Source organism: Crassostrea angulata, chromosome 7 (genome assembly GCF_025612915.1).
Source record: "Crassostrea angulata isolate pt1a10 chromosome 7, ASM2561291v2, whole genome shotgun sequence".
Classification (NCBI taxonomy): domain Eukaryota; kingdom Metazoa; phylum Mollusca; class Bivalvia; order Ostreida; family Ostreidae; genus Magallana; species Magallana angulata.
In genome coordinates, this window is record NC_069117.1 from 19695791 (window position 1) to 19715221 (window position 19431).

The following is a 19431-nucleotide window of genomic DNA, read 5'->3' on the forward strand; positions in this document are numbered from 1 at the left end:
CCAATGAATTCGACAACTTACACGGAGAAAACCTTGTTCCATATTAAGCGTAAAATCTATTTTTAGAAAAACCCAGCTCGCGAAGCGAGAAGACCCTTGCTGTCATCGGATCTCTTGGAGTGGATTTTGAGCACAAACGTGAATTGATGATGTGCGATATAATGCAAATACCTCTATAGTCTGTCCCAAGTTATTGCTTCCATCGCTTTTTAATGATTTTTAATAAAATTACACATACCTGTGAAAGAAATACAGTTGAAATTGTTAAAAGGGAATATATCCAAGATATCTTCATTAATCAATTATCCCTTTCCACTCAGAAAAGTTCACAGGAGCGAAAACAGATTCCTTACGGAGATTTATAATGGGGAATGTTTACATCTTTACTCCATTCGGAATACACTCGGAATACATCGCGCAATTTTTTAACGTTATCATCCGGGCTTATTAATGGCTGGTGCAATGCAAAATCTCCGTACACTTTCAATTTCGGGATGTGTATTGAAACCTAAAGCAGTAGAGGGGGCGTTTCAAAAAAGATAATCTGGACATTTTTTATATTAGTGGATGAACGTAGTTTGAGCGCAAAGGTATTTACTATTATTGAAATATCAAGCAAAAAGTGGTGGAAGCAAAAACTCGGGACAGAGTATAATTTCTTTTTCATTAAAATATACTGGTCCTTTGTCTCTATCCTACAATATTATGCCAGTCTGGTAGGCATTGCCAGTCTATCATTGAAATGTCAACAGACCGTGTTGAATCAAAGTACTGAAAGTACTGACACGAGTTGATGATTCAGGAATCAGACATTTATTGACCCTTTTCTGCTTTCAACATGCAGAATTTGAAATAATCATGAATTAAGTATAGAAGTATCTTATTATCACTGGCTACAAAATATCAAAGATGAAAAAAAATCATGGATCGTTAAATATAATTTTTTAAATAAATAGGATATCTAAATATTATTATCTTATAATCTAATATGATAAAGCTGGTCTCATAAAGGTGATGTCTGCCACAATGAGCCCTGTAATCTTTGTTCACCTATGTTTAATTTATTTACAAAAGACAGAATTTTTTTTTATGTATTACTAACAATGAAATAAAAACAAATACATCAAAATATTGACAACATGTTCACAGCAAGTCGACTCTTAGGCCCTTCAGGCCTTTGATTTATCTTTGGTTCATGTAAAATTGTAAGATAATGCTGTGTTTTATGTCCAAAGTTTTAGAAGTGCAGTTGTCCTCTTCTTACATCAATAGATTTGTGTGTACTATGGAAAATATAAATTAAAATGATCTTATTTGTTCTGTTGATTACGGTAAATTATGTTTCTTTTTAAACTACCCGTACATCTTTTGAAGATAATTACAAAATCCATACATTTACTTTGACTAATAGGAATGCTCATAATTTCACATCTACCAGCATAATATGTAATAAAACCATTTGTCTGTCTAATTTGATGAACAAATCTGATAATCAACCATCAGCTATCCAATCAGATATTTCAAATGATATAAAAACTACATGTATAGACATAATTATTTATCCATAAGAATTTTTCAAATATCATGTCTGACATGTGTCAGAAAGATAGAAATCAAGAGGTTTATAAGACAACAATTTTTCCCAATATTTGCACTCTTATGCACTGACCGATTCTAGAAAACACTAGCTTCCTCATTTTAGGTCAAATATTTTGGTTTCTTTGCTTATTTTGATGATTTATAGCTGTCATTAATTTTGTGGAACACAGCAGGAGGGGCAATAAATTGGAATGCTTACTCATAAAATTCTGCTGCCTTTTGGAGAGAGTCCTTGACCTCTGGTGGGAATTCCCCTGGGTCCTGGTCGCCACACCTCCCTGTGTGTTTACCTTTGGCGTGGTGCACATTGCCCAGGTTGTATAAAGCTCTGGCCTCTCCTACCTGTAACACAAGGATAAATGCAGCCAGTAGAACACAATATCAATAAATGAAAGATCCTTTTTAAAAAAAAAAGAAAAAAAAAAAGCAAATTATTCACTGTCACAAGTAAGAATGGTATACCAATTAGAGATGTAACCATTCCAGATGTAGGTGGATATCATCAGAAGTACTGCTCTAAATAAGCTCTAAAAATGATAATGATTATTCTTTGCTAGTGCACTAAACTTGACTTGTGCTTTCATATGTGGAACACAAATTGTTATTTTTGAAAAGACATTAATACTACTGACGAACTAAAAATACAAGTGGTATTGTATCTAAATCCATTTTATGTGCTTGGAATGATGCAATCAAACCAATATTTACAAGATATCTTCAACACTGTAGTATGCAGCTTGTCTGGGTTATTAGCTGCTATTTCTAGCCTACCTTATCCTCCAGTTCCCTAGATATCTCCAAATGTCGGTTACAACAAGCAATGGCTTCATCAAATTTGCCCAGAACTTTGAGAGTGTTTCCTAGATTTCCACTGGCTTTGGCTTCACCGACTTTATCTCCGAGAGTTCTGTAAACACAAATTGTCTATAAGATTGTAGGCAGCCCATGAATATCATTAAAGCTCCATTAGTAAAGTCACACAGACTAAATACTAGGATCATATGTTAACAAATACAAGAACAATTTGCTGAGAATTACATCATGATGTGCAGTTTACTTAGCAGTCAATTAAATTGTATAAAACATCTTTCAGATGAAGAATGCCTCAACAATTTAATGGAACATTCTTTCCAGACAACAAAATAATCAAGTCTCATTTGAAAGGGGTATCCAGCTCAACATCTCGTATGTGTCAGAAACATGTATGCAAGCATGGCTCAAGTGACAAACACAGAACCAAGATGGGTTAACTACATATAGTGTACTTCATTTTGATAATGATTCGTGCATTAAATTGACTGTAAATGTCAGAATTGTAAGTCTCTTCAAGGCATTCTCAATCCCACTGAGAAATGGTCAATAAGATAATTATAGTATAACCAAAAATTTGTTGTATATAATTTGTTTCATATATACACCTTATAAGTACCGGTACATATGTACTGGTAAACCAACTTTTATTAGCGACAACTTTATTTCCCAAATTACCAGAGATAAAGTTATTTGTGGCAACTTATTTTCATGATTAAAATGAGACTATTTATTATAATAAACTACAAAAGACATAAGGAGAAATGATTCATGTCAAGAGATATTCTCCATGATGATGCTCTAGTAAACATCGCAAAAATTTCTGGCTTGTGAATAAAAGTTGGTTTACAGTACCGATAATCACATGGCATTAATTTCTGCATGACTTCAGATCCTTGTATATTTTCATCAGGAATTTAGGGCTGTCACCCAAAGACTTTTCACTGATATACTTGGAACTGGTATGTTGGTCTTAATATATAGACATACAAATTACAAATGCAAACAGAAATTTTGAGAATTCTTGAATATATCTTTTCAACCATACAAATGGGTTAGACTATCCCCCAAGATCAACTACATTGATTTATTTCCCACTGAGTTATTTCCATGTTTGACTACCATATTTTTTTTTCAATTTCTGACTTTCAAGAAGACATTTTTTTCACTGGATGTTGAGTCCGCAAGAATATTTAAACAAAAACAATTGATTTTATCAAACATTATCATAGCCTTTATTCTTACACATTCATGATTTCAAAGTTATTCTGCTCAGTATGAGATGGTTGAAAAGTTCAAAATCAATATGGATTTTACATTTCCTGGCAACTCTAAGCTTGTGAAGTATTCCATCTGAGCCATTCATCACAAATAAAAACCAATGAAAGATGAAGTGGCACATATCTTTTTTTTACATTGCAAACATGATCAATCAAATGAGAGGGTTTTTTTCCTTTAAAAATACTTTTTACAAAGATAAAATATACACACAACAGCAATAAACGATAGAAGTTATACAAATGGTAGTGTCATCAATATTCACTGAATTTTTATGGATCTGAGATGAAGTTGATCCATGAAATTCATTGTTCACTAAAGTGAAATTTCTACTAAAATATTGTATTGAATGTTTCATTGGCTATGAATTTACATATCCCTGAAACTTTTATATTCATTTAAAAATTCATGCCTACGAACATAAATGAATCCACTGATTAATTTTTTTTTACCTTTTTCTGTACAGAATACATAGTACATGTATATATGGCATTATACCCATACAAATGCAGTGGTATTGAAAACATTATTTGTTCTGTCGATTACAGTAAATTATGTTTCTTTTTAAACTACCGGTACATCTTTTGAAAATAATTACAAAATTCATACATTTACTTTGACTAATAGGAATGCTCATAATTTCACATCTACAGGCAAAATATGTACCGGTAATAAAACAATTTGTATAATTTGATGAACAAATCTTATAATAAACCATCAGCTATCTAATCAGATATTTCATGTCTAACATGTGTCAGAAAGATAGAAATCCAGAGGCTTATATTATACCCATACAAATGCATTGGTATTGAAAACATAAAGTATCCTTGATATCCTTACCCAAATACATACAATGCACCATCTACACTTAATTTCTGCCCTTAGTTTTGTTTCTGATACACCATACATAAACATATAAAATCCATCATGTATCTGAGGACCAATCAAAACTTACCGTGCCAGAGACAAATCTAGTTTGTGGTACTCCAAAGCTTTCCCATATTCCTGAAGATAGAAGTAGGCATTCCCGAGTTGACTGTATATGGCACTCAGGGTTTTAAGGTCGTCTGTCCCAGACTGAACCGCCGCCTCAAAGAACTGGACCCCTGTTCTACAGTCTCCCGCCTTACACTGCCTCTCCCCTTCCAAAGCAAGCTCCATACATGAACAGTCCATCTACAACAGAATGCAAGGTAAAGAAATTGGCAATCATTATAAAAATCATTCATCATCATTTACTCACTGTAGTCCTTTGGAAAAAAAAAAGTTTTTAAATTCATACTAGATGCATTCTGAAAACTGATTCTCTAAATACTTCGGGAAAGTTTGGAAAGACAAAATATTCAGTACAATCATATAAATAAAACTCTTATTTCTCTTTACAGAAAGGTGACTGTATATATTGGTGCCATCGAGCCCAACCAACTCTCCATCCATTTCATTTGCCAGTTCAACATCATCTACAGTTTCAGAGTATTCTACAATGTATGACATGACATCCCTCACTCCCCAAATATTGTCATTGGCAAACAAAATGTCACATCAGCCTCCGAGTTAGAGCATTTTGCTATCCTAATAATTTATAAGATATCTATTTGAACATTTGACAGGGATGGCCCAACCCCCTTCCCGTCCAAGTTTTATGCAAGGTGCACAGACTCGTAATAGCAACCTCCTTGCTAGTTATCTAAGTTTGGAGGAGCCTCAGTACAGTTATAAAGGCAGACACTTATACATTTATACACTTATACAATTATACACTTATACATTAATAATTGTTTTATTGTCATATTCTCAATAGTCATTTACACCAGGTATGTATGGCAGAGACATGCATTGTTACTTTTTCAAACTCTGGAGTGACCTCAATTTACCAACTACGGAAACAGACTTCTGAAGAAAATTCTCCAGAGTTCTGGCAAAAAAGACAACTTTCGTCTAGTAATCGTTATTATTAAGTTATTAATAACATCTTGCCATTTACTGGTGTAAAAACAATTTCCAAAAGAGCCATTTAGAGACTCTGAAATGATAGTAATAATGCTTATCTTCAGAAAACAAAGTAATTTAGTAATTTCCAGAAAAGAATTGGTGCATTTAGCAATCTTTTATCTTTGGAGAGAGAGAGTATTGAATAGCCCGACAGGGAAAAATAAATCATTCATTTCCCAGTCATAACTATATATATATAGAAATACTGGTAATATAACCATCATATAACACTTAATTCAATCAACATATACCTGACAAGACTATCAATGATTTCATACATAAACACATCATGAAAGAATGGCGTTTAAAAGAGAGTAATTATTTCTTTATTTGTAAATCGAGAGTCTTGACTTGAAAAAATCTATGAAATCCTAAATCTGGTCTTGATATTCAGCTATCATACCTTTGATTGAAGCTGCAATCAAGGTCAACAGACTGTTTTCTGAGTCAAAATGTGAATCATTTGAAAAATTTACAAAAGATGGTACGAGCAAAAACTTCCTTTGATAGAGGAATGCCACAAATCTTTGGTTTAATAATACAAAAAAAAATTTCCGAATTGATTATTCAGAGAAGAATTGCTGCACGTAGCTGCCGTATTCTCATTCTTCATGATTTGGACCCAGAGACAATCTCAGTGCAGATTAAGTCAAAGACCATTTTATAGCAGGGAACAGCTTTTTCGTATCAATTGACGTCATATGAAGAGGACTTATGGGTCCTTAGTCCACATTTGCTATCAAGTCTCATCTCGTTTAAGTCTGCAATAGAGGGATAATTTTGGAGACAATTTCCCAGATGGCACATAATGGATTTCATAAATCATGTATTATAGAAATTCATTAGACTATTTAGGTAAGTACTAAGCTGCATAGTATATAGATGATGACATATTGCTTTACCTTATATTGTAATTAGTACATTCCAAGAGCCTAAATCATATCAAACTTGGATAAATATTGATTGAAACTTTTTAGGGGGATGTTTAATGTCCTACACATGATTTCCCAGCAGCATTATGTCAAAACTTCAAGATTATAAATTAAATTTAAAAAGATTTAGATGAAAAGAAAAATCAAAGTACTGAAGTACTGAGAGCCGGGCTCTTTTGGTGTGTCTTTATGCATATTGTGTAGTAAAGACTGAATCTCTCTCTCTCTCTCTCTCTCTCTCTCTCTCTCTCTCATGCTTTTAATGTCGGCAAAGCATCAGAGAGCGACCAAATTTTGTATGCGGCTATAAACAAAAAATAAGTCTGTCTAGTAGAAGTTAAAAAGTTCAACAGTTGCTGCCTTGAATTTTGCAACAAGCATTATATATTCAATCCCCGTTTCTTCATCGTGCAGCAAAGTAGTTCATGGAAATTCATGCGCATTGTATGTGTCCAAAATGCATAGTAATGTTTTAAAAACACGTTATTAATAAGAAAACTAAAAAGATAGACAATTCATTCGAAATTTAAAAAGAGAAACAAAATGACAACACTTTTGACAAAACGTGGCTCTTTGTGTAACTATTTGGTATAGCGGAAGCTTTACCTTGACGCTGTTTGGTTTTTTGTTTATTTGTGCTATTTATAGTAACATTGGCGATTGGCCTGCCTATAGCCAGGACTCTGCTTTCAGCAGAGCCCGGCTAAAAAAACTATGAAAACACTGCAAAATTAAGATGATTTAAATATATAACTCCACCCCATGCTCATAAGAACCACACTGGATACAAAACACTACCATATACCATAATTCTTCTTATCTTTAATAGTGCCCTAAGATCCCTATAAATAAAGAAAAACATTTTGTTGATGGGACTTACTTTTTTGGTTTGTAAAACAATTCAGAGAACTGAATAAACAAAATACTATAACATCTCTGTACTGCAGGTTCATAAAAAAATGTTGTATGAATTTTATGAATTGGAAGTAAAGTGGGAAAGCTCCAAACCTGGGTTAATTCATGTAAGGATTCAATCCAAATTAGTCTAATTACAACTAATGTGTCACAGAATTAACTGAGTGGGCAAATTTACAAATGTGTCAGATTGAGTTTGATACAAAGTCCTCTCCCTATTGACTCTTAAATCCCCTTTACATCCCTCGTCCTTGTTGACACTGCTGTTTGGTTAGAACATGGAACAATTTGGACTACCAAATCAATACCCATAATAGTCCTCAATTAATCATCTACAGCACTCAGTGATATAACAAGACATCTCTATCACTGTCTGCTGTAAATAAAAACACAATTTACAATGGATAATTGCACAGAATGCCCCACTTGTAGAAGAATTCATTTTCCTCAGAAGTCCACTCTGAGTTTAACCTCGAACCATTAAAATAAACCCAACACCCAAACAAACAAAAGTCTGATAAAAAATAAAACTGCTGTTATTAATGGTTACAAAGTCCTGGTACTGAAGTAGAAATGACATTAAAAACTAGTACTAGTCAGACACAATCGCATAATTGTTCTGTCTTGTGTATATTATACTATTGCTTTTATTGCCCACGACTAAGAGGAAACAAGTTGAAAGAACTTGCTGTGTACCATAACACTGATAGACACCAAAAATATGTGTTCAAACCATATTGCTTTATCTAAATTATATCACAGGACTTGACATTTATCTTTAGAAAATATCTGATTTATTTAAGGAATAAGGAATCATTTTTTGATATTATGAAGGGATCAAAGCCCAAAGGGCTTTATGATAGATCTGATCACACCTGACTGTATTTGATCGCTTCAAAGAATGGTTCCTTATTACTTATAAAACTTGGTAATTTTCAGCAATTGTTTATTCAAATATTAAACTAAATAATTGACTTTTTATTTTATTTTGATTTCATATAATTATATGCAAACCCAGCTTTTGCCAAACAGTGCTTCATTTGCATCACTAATGAAATGTATTGAGCTATACGAAGTGGCTCTACTCCTTAAATTTGCACCAGTTAGTGTTATCATAGACAAAGACACTGGGAAATGTAAATATTTAACAGTAAAATATGATGAGAAAATAAAAAATCAATGTTTTTTTCCTTAAATATTTCTATCAGTAAATGAGAATTCTTGAAATATTGATTTAAAACATTAGGAAAAGTGATATGGCAACATTGAAGGGTAGTGAAGCCAATGTCATAGGGAAGGTCAAGGTGTAAAAACAAACTATGACACATACAATCTTATGCTCTCATCATTAAGTATCTATGCCCAAAGTTGATTAAAAAACTGTTATAGTTTCTTTGACACTGAACTACATGAAAAATGAGGAAAATGTGAGGTCAATGTTATAAGAATTCTCATGGTGATGGACCTAGCTGAATTGCTCTCACAATTATGTATTTTTGTATGGAGGTTGATACAATAGAATCATGAGCTTCATGAGTTGTTAAATTTCTGCTAAATAATATGTCTCTAATGAACCAAAAAATCTACATTCAGATAAGATTATAATCAGTTTATAAACTTTACAGTACTATGTGGATATATGTAAATACAAAATTTCAAATTATAATAAACAAAAATAGAAAAATAGCAATTCAAGATTTTAGTTATCAAGTATATCAATAATAACATCACATGACCTAAGGTGGAATAACACACCTGGAAAAAGTCACTCAAATTAACAGGAATATTTTTGATAATGACAGATATAAAGATAAATAAACTGTACAAATGTCAAATAAGTGAAATTTTGCAGTTTGGGGATAAAAAATGAATACCAGTATCTAAAATAATTATTCCAGTAGGTAACAAGAAAAGCCCCAGCGGGATTCAAACTCGGGATGTAAGGAACAAAAGTCCGACACTTTATCCACTCAGCTATGGAGTAAGTTACATGTTTCAGTCCATAAAATCCTTTTAATAAAACGAAATGTCGTTTCGATCAGCGTCAGCCATTTTGTGATTATGTGTTATTCCACCTCAATAAGGTTTTACATGCTATATACAACTCTGCAAAGTGGCTTGACCCTTATCCTTTGACTTCATGACCTTTATGTCAGTAGAAGTTTTGGTTGTTTTTTTTTAATTATAATTGAAATAATAAAAAAAAATTTAATAAGTTACAATCAGTTCAATTTTAATTTTTTAAAGTTCTATGCGTCTTCCAAATCAAACTCTTTGTAAAAATTTGTATGAGTATGATACATGTAAATATGTTCTGAATCAATCCAAACAATTCAGGCGAAACCAACCAGATACTTTTTGCTTACACTTTCATGACACATACCCTTTGTAATTTTTTGGGGAAACTTGGTTTGTATGAACAATTATTTGATATACTTTGATTGCAAAAAATTGGATCTAGGAGACTCAAGGTATTAATCAGAACTAGAGATAAAGTGATCCACTGACGTGCAATAGGCCCACTTTTTTCAAAGTGCATAAAAATTAGGATACTGGTAATTTTTCAAAACCCACATGTAATTTATTAGGCTCGCTAGAAAATGGATATTGTCAATCTTGGTTGCTCAAAATTGTTTGCAATTCACCTGAATCATATTGGTTCATTATTATTGGACACTTCTTAATACCAGTACAACAGTAAATCAACTTCAAGATTTCTGATTCGATTTACTGAAAGTAATTATTCTGCATCCATGGCGATACTCTCCACATTTTACAGCAAAATTCAATAACTTGTCAAATTTCACCAATATGATTGATAAGAACTAAACCACAAGGAAAGATGGGGATCAAAATGTCTGCTTCATTTTCTAATATTAACAGTGCTCATAAAAATTTCTCTTTTCAGCCATGAAGAACCATATCCCAATACTTAATGGAAAAAAATGTTAAGGTATGGATATTTTTTTTCAAAAATATTCCTACCGGTATATAGGGATGACTGACCATACTTGCCATGTGCATGCTATTTAACCTTGATTTTAGTATCATCTTATTATTGATCAGTTTAGACTGTTTTTATCTTGAAACTACATGTAAATACACTATACTTACCCAAATAATTCTAAAACTTAAAATACATGTACATGTATACAGTTAAAAAAAATAAAGGAAAATCATCTTTTTGAAAAACATTACAGTTGAACTTCGATATCTTGAACACTGATATCTCGAATACAATGAATATGTCGAAGTGATTTGTACCTCCCAACCACTTATTTTTAAGTATTTTACCATCGATATCTCGAATAATCGGATATTATGAAGTTTTTAAACAGTCCCATTTAGTTCGAGATAACGAAGTTTGACTGTATTTTATGCTTTTGAATTAAAACGATATCTAAATACAGATCAAGTTGAATGCATCAATCACCCTTACACTGTGTCAAATTCAGATTCAACTCAGTATCAGTATATTAGGAAAATTTTGCTTATTATCTGATTGAAAAAGGTCCTGCCATCTGACCAAAATCAAAGAAGTTCACAGCTCTGACAAAGATTTCATAACAAAAATAATCAACAATTGTCCTCTTTTACAGCAAACTCCCTCGAAAAATAAGGCTAACAGCAAAGCCATTCTCTGATCACATTTAACCATACATAAGATTATAAAGAAAAAAATTATTTCCATACATTAAATTGATTTTGAATTGCAGAGTTTTTAAAATGCTGTTTTACATCTACAAGATAGTAATTTCCCATTACCTGTACTGGTTTGTATTCTAGACCGAGATAGAAAAAAAAAACATGGTTTGCTTCATTTAAAAATTGATTTTGGTTCATCATAGGTAACTGATATCCATAATACCAGGTAACTTTTCATTAAAATCTCCATAAGGAAATGAATTAGGTATGTCTTACAATATCATATGCATCATTAAATTGAACTGAGTCATATGAGAAAAACTCAAATCAATTTTCATCACAAACAAGAATAAATCAGTTTAAACTAGTAGCCTTCCTTCCAAAATAGGCAAAAATAAAAATTTTTAAAAATAGAATACACAAGTGAAAAGCTGTCAATGTAACAGCAAACCAGGTTTTCTTTTGTGTGAAATGTATCCATAATCCATGAAAACCCTGAATTGAAAACACTACCTACCATATCCAGTGAAATGGAGTACCCTATATGCAATATTTTGCCAAAAAATGACTAAGTTCAAAAGCTGGATTTTTTTTCATAAATTATCAGAAATCAAAATCCTAGCAATATGCACACCTCTGATATATGTAAAATTGATCTGCAAACGAACAACTAGCTATCTTGAAAACTGTAATAAGAGTTATCCGTACAATAAGGGTACCCTATATGCAATATTTTGCCAAAAAATGACTAAGTTCAAAAGCTGGTATGTTTTTCATAAATTATCAGACATCAAAATCCTAGCAATATGCACACCTCAGATATATGTACAATTAATCTGCAAAAGAACAACTTCCTTTCTTGAAAACTGTAGGAGTTATCTGTACAATGAGGGTACCCTTTTTGGCAGCCGCCCGCCATTTTCACCATTTCAATAACCAGATTTTTCTGTTGGAAAACTCGGTTAAAAACAGCATTATTTTACTAGGTATTATGATTTCATTTATCAATACTTATAATATTTTATAATTCACAAATTCATATATGTCACTTTATAACATTTATCATTAAAACCTTGTTCTATCAATGTCTTCATAGCCTGCTCTCATAGAATGTTTTTGTCAGCAAAGTCATTTTGTGTCATAAGTTGTCTCTATGTCAACAATAAATAAACAAATCGTGGACCCACTTTATATGTTAAAGCACCCAAAGTCCTAGATCCGTGACAATGATTCCAATGGGATTGTGTATTCGATGCCATTAATCTTCATACTTTATTATGGTCTATGTAATGGATTGATTTGCAGATGGACAATGCAGAGCTATTGTTTGTACATCAAAGTCATACAGCCGTCAACTCAATTACTATCTCCAGCCACTGTGATCCAGCCCTGTCGACAACAGCCCTGCTCTCCGTCAGTACATCCTGATGCTAGTGGCCACATTCCCAATTTTTACTGTCTTATTCTTGAAGAAATCAGGCTAAATTCTTATTTTCTCATTTTTGGAAACTGTTATTAACATTTTAGTTTCATTGTTAACTGACAGTTTATAAAAGGAAAATATTTCTCCAAGTAGCTGCTTTAAACAAAGACTTTTCAATGCATAAAAAATAGCCAGATTGTTAACTCCTCATTTACAGGAAAATATTTTTAATACCGGTAATATTTTTAAAATGCTTTTTAAATGAAATTCCTTTGTGAAAAGAGAGTTTATTGAAACTAAATATCACACGCATTGAGTGATTAGAATTGAACACTAAAAAACTGGGTGAGAGCCTGCTGAGGATTGTAACAGGAAGGTGACATCTTGTTCCCCTTCATGTATGTACTTATCCTAGACCTGATAATTGCTTCATCAAAATCTTCTTTGATCAGACAGTGCATCTGTGGTTATCATTTAACATAAAGGGCTATGTAAAAGAATTCCAATGTCCGAAAAAACTTATATTCACATACTTATCTAACCAAAATGCCTACATAATGTAATTACACAGCTGTTTCGGTAATTCAATCTACATACCGCCTACTCTACAGAGCACATCATTTTGATAATTCATTGGGCAACCTATTCATTGATAACAACAAACAAGGTACCATTAATGAAAGGGCCTACTCACTTGATACTTATATGTCATGCTACTATGTTTTCCGTTTAGTTTAGTTGTCCTATGTACTGTGCAGCTAATACATGTACATTTGACCTCAACTGATCTCAAAGAACCTTGTTATGATAAAAATACATACAAACAAAAAGACATATGAGGTCAAGTTTTATAGGTGTCTTTCTCTTTTTGTAAACTACTTCTGTACACAATTTGAAAATGTTACTCTAAAAACTATTTGAGTTATTACATCTCAGCAAAACTGTTGATGGACAGATGGACAATGTGATGATTACTACAGGGCTCAACTGTTGATGGACAGATGGACAATGTGATGATTACTACAGGGCTCCTCCTTTTTCATGCGAGGCCCTTAATATAGATATGATTCATAAGGAAAAAAACTTTTCCTTGTATGCACATGAAGAATGCTCCTTGAGAATAAAGTGTATATACATGTATATAGCAAATTTATCCAAACTAGACATCACTGAAATAGTTACCATCTGGCCCCACTTAAACAACGGACATTGAGATGAAAGTGTTTCAGAGAATTTTGCTTTGACCTTAATCTATCACTTAAAAAACTTTTTCTATTAGTATAAAACATTTATTCAAGCTCATTGCCTACCCTTTATGTTCTGAGCAAGATTAAGCCAATGGAAAATATTTTATGGACAATATTAACTGAATTTTTAAAAATATTCTATGACCTTCACATTTGACCGAGAAAAATGGTTCAAAATCACTGACCTAGATAAGTGGTTCAAGATCATTGCACACCATTTATTCACAAGCTCTATCTAATTTGCACACCCTTCATTCACAAGCTCTATTCGATATGTCAAGTGGCTGATGGAGCTGAAGGGAGAGTATATATGCTCTGAACAAAGATGGTTTTGCTGTCTGATATGACCTTGACCTAAAAACTTCACTGAACACCCTTAAACCAAAGGCACTCTGTGGGTGAAGAATGAGCCAGATTAGACCACGGGGAGAGAATATATGATCCAGACAAAGATTTTTCACATAATTCTGCTATAACCTTAACCTTTGACCTAGAAACTTGGTTCAAGGTGGGTGAAGTATGAGCTAGATTGAGCCAAGGGGAGAGAAGATATGCTTCGGACAAGTAATCTTGGACGGACGTACAGACTGATCACTATAGTAATTAAGGTCTAAGGTCTAATCAATAAAGTCTAATATAATACTGTGGTCACCTACAGAATGGGCCCTAATCATAAATGATCATCATCACAAATCAAAACTTCAGGGGGAAAAAAGTATATAATATTTGCATTTGTAATTTCACATGCTACTGTCTATTTGTATGTCTTATTTGTATTCTGTAGTGTATCTTTTTTTATTTGAGAGACCTTTCAGCACAGGAATCAAGATATAAGCAGGTTCAGTAATTTACAAGTCAGATACGTTTTCAACCTTAACCTTTAATGTATAAAATTGGTTCAAGGTCACTGCACATCATCTTTAATGCTCAGGCAATGCAGGGTAGACACTATTCTTAAATTTAAGTAGATATGTTGAACCCATTTCCAATGCTAACCACTTTTACAACTAATTATTCTTGAAACTATAGAGCAGAGCTCTAACAAATTTCATATAACATCTGCATGTTAGTCACTTGAAAACTTATATTCAATTTTTTCTTGTTAAAATGTCTATCTATATTGCATCAAAAATTTATTCTCAAATGCCACTTATATGATACGGTTGAATTGAGGGAATAAAGAGAACTACTAAGATTCTGAAAGACAAAACTATCGTCATTTTAAAAATCATTCAAACCCCCCACCCCCAAATCATTTTGATTTGAAATACATGCATCAGTACAAGTTTAAATTTATAACTTATCATTATAATCTACTGTATGTATACAAATGTATACGAATTGCATGATGTAATTTAGTATTTTTGCCATTACTTTAGTTAATTAATTAGAAAAGGGTGTTTTCTTTCAGTGCTTGAGCCAACAATATTCTAGGAAATTACAGAGTGGTTTTTGGTAAAAATGCAATAATAAATTAAAAAACCATTCATCATCAGCACCTTCTTATTGATAAGTTTTTTGTTTTACTACAATTATATCTTGAAATGAAATACACATAACACGTTTAAAGTTTCAGTGCCTTAACCAATTTCAATGCTGGTAGAGCAATTGTTTAAATTCAATTCACTTTCTCTCCTCCAAATGAACACCTTAGATTCTAATTATTCGCCATAATTTAAGGACACATGCAGTGTTCCTCAGTTTTTGATAGTTTTCCTAGATAGATTATTTCTTCTTTCTTTGCATTTAAACCTGTCATAACCCATAAATTCAGAGTGCATTAATTATCAGGCTCTTTTTGGAGTTAAAATATTTTGAACTGTTCTTTTAATATCATGCAAAATGCAACTGAATGCTTATTGATAAAGTCTTAGTATATATTTTCAATTGAAACCATATATCCAAATTACATTCTGGGAGCATGTGAAACATTGTGATCATTTAAAAAAAATAAGCACCCTGAAGAAAAACAACTGAAAGTAAAAACTGAATGTACCTTGGACTGTATAGGAAGGGAATCCATTGTATCACACTCCTCTTCAAATCAATCACATTGTATTCTAGTTCCTGGTGAGAGTTTACACTGCCAACAAAAAACAGTGCTGTTAGGCTTTTTATCAGCAAAAATCAGTCAGCATTCTGATTTGAACATGAGAATAAAAAGTCATTAAATATCCATTTTCATTTGCTGATCTGGGCATTGATGGCTCTTTTAATAGGCATTGTGATCATCATACTGCATGTGCAAAACTAGGTGCGCACTGGGTTGTACAGAAATGATAAATGGCAGACCCCAACATCAACATGCAGTCCCCCCCCCCCAGTCATTCAAATTCAAATACATTCATAAAAATTAACATACCCTGGTATAGAAAAACATTTTTATACCTAAACTTTAATTCTTAACATTGATCAACTCTGATTTTAAAAGCCTTCGCAGAAAAGAAAACTTTGACATAATAATTCCTTTTTATAATTCTGCTCCATAAGCATGATAAGGTTTAGACATTTATTTACCAAACTATTTGAACCTTTTTTTTATTTGCATAGTAGTTCCAGACTATAAGGTGTACAAAAGTCAGATCAGCTGACATTTGTAAAAATGTTTCCTCTTCATTGTCATCCATTCGGAATGCAATGTATAGCAATTCTATATTCACAATTTGAAAATGAAAAACATTTTTTACAACATGGACAGGGCAATAAAAAATATACAATTGTAAAAAACAAATCAGGTAATATAATTTGATACAAATGCTAGACATATCGCACACAACACCTAGTATTTATCAACCATGCAGCCCTTTGTTAAAGCCTCTATGCCTTTTTATTACGACCACTCTCTCTCTCTTGAACACTGATACATGTTGATGCATCAGACTATTCCATTACAATAATAGTCAATCTGATCCTACACACATTTAATATCGACTGGATTCCAAGACTTAGCTAGCTTGCCAAATCTGGACAAAAATAGGAAAAATACAAATATAGTGATGAAAATTCAAAAACCAGGGATGGAGCATGAAAAAATAAGTCAAGAATTTTTCAATGAACAAAATGAGTTGCTACAATGAAGAATCCCCAAAATATGTCTTTAAACCCTGTATAAAGGTGTAATATACCTCACTGATGAACATTGCATATTTTCATGCAGTATGAGTAATCAAACAAAGTACACTGGTAAACTAATTAAGGTTGACAAAATACATGTACCGGTATTCGAAAAAAGATTATCTATATTTTAAAAATTGTTTCTGGATATCAACTGTAGATATATTGTCTTGCTGCTCTATAGAAAAGCAACCACATAATATTTTTCTTTTTATGTATCTCTTGTTCTAATATTTTGGCAATTTCATTTTGCAACAAGATGACAGAAATCATCAATAAACCCCACACTTAATACCAGCTGGTGTATCTTGGTAAAAATCAACCTATTCATTCAGTAAAATTGAGATGTTACCGTAATTGTTTAGGGCCATTTTACTGATATTAATAGGGCACGTTTCCCTTTTGCACACATTTGATAATTAGGTATAGAAATAGATTTTATACTTCACTGCTTTGTGTACAACCCACTCTGGACTTCAAGGGGGTTATTCTTTGCACTGTAAACAAATGACTTGTTCCGTGTACAAAAAACAATATCAACATTCCACATATCATTTGCTTGTAAAGTGTTTGAAAGCTAAGGCAGTTATAATACTGTAATACACACAGGGTACAAAAAGGTTAAATGAAAAGTTTTATGACGTCGCAAACGTTGAACGCTGCAAACTGCAATGTCACAAGCGAAAATCAAAGCTCACACTTGTGGCTGTTATGTACAGTGGCTCTTCCATTAATATGAACTTATCCTTAGGATAAGATAGGAATTTTAAGGTATAAATCACATTTGCAGACAAGGCAAGAAGTTAAAAAATATGTGAATATAAGCAGTAAATCATGATTTTTTGAAAGATAGTCTCATAACTGCAGCGATGTGTGCGTAAAAATTTTCATAGCGCGCTAACGCGCGTTACTCAATTTATATGCACACACCGCTGCAGTTATGAGTCTGTGTCTTTCAAAAAATCATGATTCAATGCTTTATAATCTTACTGATTTTTTATTAATGAAATAATAAATAAAAGTTTTTACATTTAATCTGAGTAAGTTGTTATTTTTGGCAATCAGAAAATTTCACTAATCTGAAAAATTTGATAATGCATGTAAGATGATATTCATTATACAACCGACTGGTAAATTTGGATTTACAAAACTAAATAACTGGCATAACATCTTTTATGTATGTTAATGAAGTTTGCATTAGCTAGGCCACACCAGTATAATTTCTTGATCGCCAGACATTCAGTTAAAAAAGGGTACAAATGTCCGAGCGATAAAATAAATTAATTATTTTTTGTAGCCAAAATTTTTAGGTGGTACACAAATAAATTTGAACAGACAGTTATATTTCTTCTACTTGTTTCTGTTTTATGAATTAAAACCATTTGAAAAGTAAAAAATAGAGTGGAAATAGAACAGAAAACAGCGCAGAGTTTCCTGGATACAGAAAATTAATAATAATATTATTTGTATAGTTTTATTTAAATACAAGCAACTGAAGCAAGAGGGGTCTGACAAACTGGAAATTATATTGGTGTAGCCTTAGATTGTAAATATTATTTTCATCACTAATTTTTGGGTTTAAACAATAACAAATTGAAAAAAATTTAAGTTTTCTATTATATCTAATTTTAATTAAAATTTGTTGACTTGTACTTTGGTATATTTGGGTGATAGTTAATGTCATATTATAATCCATGAATTTTATACAACTTGTTACATTTAGCTATAACATACTTGTCTTGTCTTTTACATTAAATAATTATCAAATTCAATCCAGATCAGATTATCTAGCTAGCATACTGCAGTGTTGTTGTTTCCATTTTTAATTAATTAACATATTTGAATGATAAATCAACACATTATTATTTTTTCACAATTAATATTGATTGTCAGTCTGTGGAGTACATCAACAAAAGAATAAAATTTAAAGTTCACCGAAAAACACTTGTAAATCAACATACTAAATGTTGCGAGCATCAATCAACAGAAAAGAATCAAATCAATAAACTAAAGAAGATATGTTTACACTACCAGTAAAATTCATTAAAATTATTATTTTCAATGACCTGCTAGCCTAAATGAATTATAATATTTATAATACTGTATTTAAAATTCATTTTTTTAATTGTCGTTTCAAATATCAACCAGGGCACATTTTGAATTTAAATAAAATAGTGAAATGATTAGGAATGTGATTACAACCAAAACAATGACAAAACTGACAATCATGTTGACTACAGACGCACACAGTTCACGGACAGCGGATAACTTGACCAACACTCAAGAGATGAAAATAAATAGTGTATTAAAAACATGAAATCTTACAATGTCACATAATACTTACAATAAAGCGACAAAACATTTAAATCATGTTCCACAGTGTATTCTATGTTGGAGGGAAATTTTCATTAAAGTGAAGTCTCGCATTCATTATGAATCCGAGGGCACTGACGAGATTTCCGTATTAGAACGGTCC

At 32.1% G+C, this 19431-nt stretch overlaps 1 protein-coding gene across 2 annotated transcripts in view; it reads right to left on the reverse strand.

The window, feature by feature from the left end:
- Positions 1-19415, reverse strand: part of LOC128192766 (G-protein-signaling modulator 2-like) — a 30364-nt gene extending 10949 nt beyond the window's left edge. Inside the window, exons 1-5 of one of the 2 annotated variants that reach the window (XM_052865721.1) lie at positions 19300-19415; positions 15838-15924; positions 4643-4863; positions 2371-2506; positions 1799-1941 (exon numbers count right to left, since the gene is read on the reverse strand). In XM_052865721.1, the coding sequence (XP_052721681.1) occupies positions 1799-1941; positions 2371-2506; positions 4643-4863; positions 15838-15864 (527 nt within the window). In that variant the 5' untranslated portion in view covers positions 15865-15924; positions 19300-19415. Of the gene's footprint in view, positions 1-1798; positions 1942-2370; positions 2507-4642; positions 4864-15837; positions 15925-17399; positions 17749-19299 lie in introns of those variants that run through there. The other variant, XM_052865722.1, reaches the window with a different exon arrangement.
- Between the last annotated feature and the right edge of the window lie 16 nt (positions 19416-19431).